The 6,470-nt window shown below is 39.9% G+C and overlaps 1 protein-coding gene across 1 annotated transcript; it reads left to right on the forward strand.

Moving 5' to 3' along the window:
• Positions 1-176: 176 nt before the first annotated feature.
• On the forward strand, positions 177-1,841 carry SARC_02923 (hypothetical protein). The gene has a single exon (XM_014303311.1). It carries the CDS (start codon positions 1,065-1,067, stop codon positions 1,818-1,820), a length of 756 nt encoding a protein of 251 aa, XP_014158786.1. The 5' UTR covers positions 177-1,064; the 3' UTR covers positions 1,821-1,841.
• The last annotated feature ends 4,629 nt before the right edge of the window (positions 1,842-6,470 follow it).

The raw sequence follows: 6,470 nt of genomic DNA on the forward strand, positions 1-6,470 counted from the left end.
GCATGTATGTATGCATGTATGTATATATATGTGTGTGTATGTATGTATGTATGTATGTATATATATATATGTGTGTGTGTGTGTATGTGTGTGTGTATTTTTTGTATTGTGGTGGGTGTTGTGTGGATACTTGTTAACTCTCTGACAAGCGAATTCGATCTTCGAACGGTTACATATTCTCACGCACGAAATCTAATTATATCAAAGTGGCATAGAAATGGATCAAATTCGCAAAAGAATGTGCCTTTCAAATAATCTCGTGTGGAAAAATTCGTTAGTTGAGTAGTCTGCATTGTCAAAAGCGTATTTTATTTAAACTAATAGGACCTTTATTCACATCGAGAAATGCATTAGATGTGTAAAATTTCACAGTGTATTTCAATGTTGTAAGTACTGGTTTGTATATAAGTACATGTGGAGGTCACAGAACCACTTGTGGGTGTGGATATTATTATTTTCCGGCGTATACAGAAAAGATTACCTCCGCAAATGGTTACAGGTGAATATGTATGTGGTAAGTTATACCGATACAGAACATATACTAATATCTATCTACACTCACGCCCACCGTACTGTCTCCTACATAATGCACATGGCATCTCCGCGGTTCAGTGTAGATATCTGGACACACATTATCCAGCATCTGAGTTCGAAGGATGTTCTGGAGCTCTCAGTCTCCTCGCGCCACTTCCACAGTTTGGGTATGTTAGCTATGTGGCTGGCTGTGGGAGGCAAAGCTTCGTTTAATAATACCAGCGACTTGGATAAGTTCGTCTCTTACTATCAGGATTTTGTTACTTCCCTCCATTATTTTCCTGGCCGACTGGGCCAGCCTCAACACGGAGATAACACCCGTGTTACGAGCCATATCGCCGACTTATTGCCACTCGCGCGATGTCGCAACCTACACATAATTACACTAGACTTACGCAACCTTGACGCCAGCCTTAAACCTCTGGTGAACGCCCAAGTGATAGACCCCGCCCGTTATATCCGACATTGCCGTAGTACCATCAGTGTCGCACCACTTGCGCAGATAGCTGCGCAATCTGAGTATTCTTGTCATGGAAATGGTCGTCGATTGGGATACACTAGAAATGTGCCCGGATCTGCAAACACTTGACTTATCTGTTGTACTCAGTGATTTCGATCTGAAGCCTGTACTGTGTTCTTCCCTACGTGCACTCGATATTACTTTGGCACCCCTGGTGTCTTGCAAAAATCTACACACTCTCACCATCTTTATGAATCAGCATATCACCAGCATTGAACCGCTTGCCTCGTGCGTGGCGTTAAAACACCTCAAATTGGCTGCTTGCTTGGGCCTCACAACTATTGCACCGCTAGCCTCCTGTCACAGGTTACAGAGTTTCTCTACATACACTTGTCCAAATATAACAAGTTTTGCAGCGCTTTCCCAGTGTCCAAAACTAGAAACGGTAAGAATTTCCGGCTCTAGCCATATTCGTTGTCTCGATGTATTTGCGTCTTGCCGTAGTCTACGGGCACTGTATATAAACAGGTGCAAGAATATCGTCAATCTCGAGCCGCTTGCTACCTGTTCGGCTTTGCGTAAATTATACATAAATCAATGCGACCGTATTACGAGCCTCGAGTCTCTCGCAGCGTGTCAGGCTTTAGAAACTCTGACCATCAAAGAGTGCTCAGGTTTTACTAATGTTGCACTGCTGGCTGCTTGCCAGGCATTAAAGACCCTAACCATCAAAAACTGTTCCAATTTGACTGATCCGAGCGGTTTCAGTGCTCTGCTGCCCCTGTCGGTCCCTAAAAATCACGTACGGGGATTGAATGTGAAATAAATGACAGTTAAACATTGGTACACTACAGTACGATTCAGAGCAGAAACTTTATACTTCAATCTGTATATACATCCGTCTACTTTATATCGGACCTCCTGCAATCAGGTATAAGAATAGTCTTATCAGAACTCGATTAGGAAAAAAAGTCGCAGTTAGAAATACAGATAATAGCCATTTTTATTTTTATTGTTCAAGTACAACCACCAACGAAATGGGGCAAATGCCATAATTTTGTGATGAAACCGAAAACCGTAAATACACATGCATCGTAATAGGCGCATACGTAGTAGCGTCGTAGACGAGAGATATGCATAGCAGTAGTTGCGTATACACTTTACATCAATGTCCAAACAAATGCAATTGAATATCACATATACTTTATTGACAGCCTTGAGTAGGTCAATCGCCCAATCTTGCCAAGTTGCCAGGCAAAACTTGCAGACAGCTGGATGATTTGTATTTAAGGAACCAGCTTCCGTGACACACTGCTCATCGCCGACTATGTATCTCACTTCTCTACGCATTTCCAGATGTCGACCTATGTCTGAATTTTTATGACACATATGCAGTCGATACGGGTATGTGAACTTTCTTCTGCTATAGGAAAATATAAAGTATGCACATGCGCTGTGATATTAATGTACGATTATATAATCCAAAACATAATGTCTATTCTCAACTGTCGAGCTGATGTATAATATCATCTGTGTATGTTTCTGTTTGTGATTTTGCGCCTGTACCCGTGTTTTTGTGGTGACCCTATTTTTATTGTGTAGTTGCTTAAAACTAAATACAACATACAACCGATGCTGACATGCGTTCCTAGCAGCAGTAAGAATCTGATCGAGTATGTTATTTCAAACATTCGAAGGTTATGAGGTTATATGTAGGCGTCAATAAAATTTGATAGACCGTCTGATGCGGTAACCGACAATAGGAATATGCTATAATCAGCGGTAGTCCTTTCAGAGTATTGCATTGCTGCGCCAGCCTGCACCAAAATTGCACACAATATCATAGCCGCAACATTATGATTACAAGGTTTGTCCCAGAATTAGAATAGTGACTCGACTTCAAGCAAATAACATGGAAATAGACAATTATAGACACTGAGATCTTACTGTGTACACCCATGTGTGGCAAGTCCGCCGAGTCACGGGCGTGGTAGCCTATTCCACAATATACGTCATTGTAAACCTCGGTCACACACGCAGACGATTCATTTCGCGGGCTGAAAATACGAGAGACTGATCTCAACAGTTGATCTGCCTGTATTGCTGACTATACTATATGACTCTGCATTGAAATAAGGGCAAGTCATTACAAAGCACAATGACAACATATATAAAATCAAGACATCGTAATCTCATATGTACGGAAAGAAGCGAAAGTATCTCTCCAAATCCAATCTCTATTAGACTGCTATTAGACTGATTCGACATTACTGACCCGCAGCCAGCAATAAATGAACTGAAGTACCAAGTTGTTAAAAAAATGACTATTCCAACAAACTTTGTGCCATGTACGATATAAAAAGGTCACTTTTAGAATTGATAGGAATCACAGACAAATCTTAGTCGATTCATCTTACCTGTTCGCCAAAAGTTGTCGTGCACAATGTGTGACGAGACCGACAATTACTTAAGGTCCAGGAAAAGATGCAAAAGTTTGAATGGGGAAATCATGCAAATATTTGAATCGAGTAGTTGACACCATAGAGGAAATAATGCGGCAATCAGAAGTTGTTAACGTGTATAGGAAGCAACAATATGTTATATTCTATCGATTCTGAATAGGAAAGTCTATGCTTAAAATAATCACCATGTCGACAATTGGTAGTGTGCCTAAAAACCCTAAATCTTAAGTTTTGACGCGCAATAAGGTCAGTTACACACATATAGTCGATTTTGCGATATGAAAGGGATGTCAGTTTTACAATAGATGAGAAAAGCAGACAAATCCTAATCGACTCGATAGAGAAACATTCGCTTAGCTTAAAAACAAGTGGTATTTTCCCTGCTTGCTAACAACTGTTTTGCACAAGCAGCGCGACGGCTTGGCGTCTACTGATGGAGGGAGCCGGAGGCTCGATAGAGGGTAGATAAATTAAGCATATACTAACAATTACATAGGGTCTGAGAAATCATGCAAATATTCCAGTGCAAATAGTTCAGCACACACCCCGAAGTCAACATTCTGTAAATACTCATAGCGCACCCAGCCTCTCGCCGCTCGTGGGTGTGCTCTCATACAGCTAGCGCAGATCAGCTCGAGCTGAATACACGCCTTATCCAATACAAGTGATATTTCTTCTGTACATCAACTATTGTCTTGCACATTGTATGTACATACTAACAATTACACAGGGTCTGGAAAATTATGGAAATATTCGAATTCTGCCGAGTAAACACTCCAGGCCAACTAGAGATTTATGTGGGTTGAGCCGAGTGGGCATGCGGCAAATAATAAGCCATACCTTTTCCAGAAACAAACATGGGAAACGGGTCTATATAAAAGGTGGAAAGGTGATTGCAGCAAACTAACCAAAAGTAGGCTTCGATTCTTACAACTGTGAGGTTTCAAGACAACTATAGGAGAAATTGGACAACACGAGGATGTATATGGTTATCTAGAGCAAGGCAACCAATTTCAAATCTTTTGACAAGTTGGAACTAAATCGCTATTTAAGCGATGTTAACCGCACTCGCCATATCTTTTTCTCAGGTGAGGAAAAGTTGATAAATCTTCGACTTTTGTTGAATTTGGCTAAAGTGTGCTTACCAATATTATGCTAGATATCATTCGATCACGGCGAATTCAGTAACAACGGTTATACCCCCAGCGTATTATGTTGAAGATGAGCTCACTTCGTTCATATTCAATCCTCCAATCCAGCAAGCACTCGTTTACTTCTAAAGAAATGTACAATAATGATGTCGACCAACATAAAGTTAAACTCTTGTCGCGCGGAGAGTACCAGACTATTTGAAAATTGCTACACAAAGAACATATTCACTAACAAATCGGGACATTGAAGCAATATGCGGACTGCTCGACATCTATTTTAACAAGATAATACACACAACAACACTATATCGAATACCACTCGCCGATACAACTTTCGATAGTAGATCGTAACACACCGAGGCTGAATCTTTATCGCACAAATCCATTTCATATCCACGGAATGGTGTTCTACCTATTAAATTATATAAATATAAAAATAGCCGCAAACAACTCAAAAGTACAGTATGATCCTACTAGAACTCGACACCCTTACAGCGCGAAAAAGATATCGTTACTGTGGTGAACATTTATCATCACTATTATTGTCATGGAGTCTAATGTGGAGGCCCCTACTCTTAATAGTACGAGGAACTTAAGTTTCCTAAATGTACTCTTAATAGTACGAGGAACTTAAGTCTCCTAAATGTGCTCTTAATAGAACGAGGAACTTAAGTTTCCTAAAATGGTTTTTATTGGTTTTATTAATTAAACCTTTTCCATTTAACATATCAGATATTTGGATGAGGCCATTAAAAGGCCTCAGTAAAATACCAAACATAAAAGAGTTGGTCTAGTTCTATTAATAGAGCTTTATTTACTTTCTAATTTTATTTATATCTGAATACTTCGGTAGCGAGATGGCTCAACCGAATATAGGTTTCTAGGGACTATTAACGTTACCTAGTTGATCCTCCGATAAGCCAACCAGATGCGCCAGTCTGATGAAGGCTAAGTCGGTAATTCTTGACCAATAACTTGCCACTATTAAAACTCATCTCATTTTAGCTGATGATAAGATTTCTAAGTGTGATATCATGGCCACAGATGTAAAACTTTCCCTGGCTGATGATGAAAATATCACTACTCAAGCTGTGATCGTTAAGATGTCACAGAAGTCCGATATCATAGTCGGGATAAGCGATTTGCTCACGTTAGGAATAACCGTAACTGGTCTACATAACAACATAGATCCATTAAAGGATCAAACGGACGATAATTGTTTAGAACCATATACGCCACCGTTATACACAGTCAAGGAATTAATACCTGACTTTGCAAACATGATAATGGATCTTATAATAGTTAATAAGAAGATAAAGATAACAGTCTGGGAAAAATTCCGCTTTAACGACGGATGCGTCAGTCTTGACCTAACTAAGGTACATGCCACTAAGATAAAATGCCCTTCAAGGATCTATGTTTCTTGGAGACATGAGGTTATAGTGAAAGAACAAGATAAAAAATGGATAGCCGACGGGGTATAAAAAGCAATTACCAATAATTGCCAGTTAACTTGGCATCACTGGCCGTTGATCAAAATACCTCTGACGGAATATTTAAGAAAGTCAGGTATGTCTAGATATGAGTCCAATAAAAAGTAATTGCCAACTCATAGTTTTCATCTACCTCGTATAAACGAGCTACTGAGACGAATGGAAGGTGCTATGGTGTTTACAATCATAGACCTGACACACGGGTATCATCAAATGCAAATTTATGAACCCCCCCACCTCCCCAGGTAAATACTTTAGCATTACGTGGAAGTGTAAGCAATACCGATTTAAAGGAGCACCTTTCGTGTAGCATCCAGGGGCTAGATTATCAGAAAAACCAATCCTAAACCCAAATACTGTAAACTTCGAT

The sequence above is a fragment of the Sphaeroforma arctica genome (assembly GCF_001186125.1).
Source record: "Sphaeroforma arctica JP610 unplaced genomic scaffold supercont1.138, whole genome shotgun sequence".
NCBI classification, from domain to species: Eukaryota; class Ichthyosporea; order Ichthyophonida; genus Sphaeroforma; species Sphaeroforma arctica.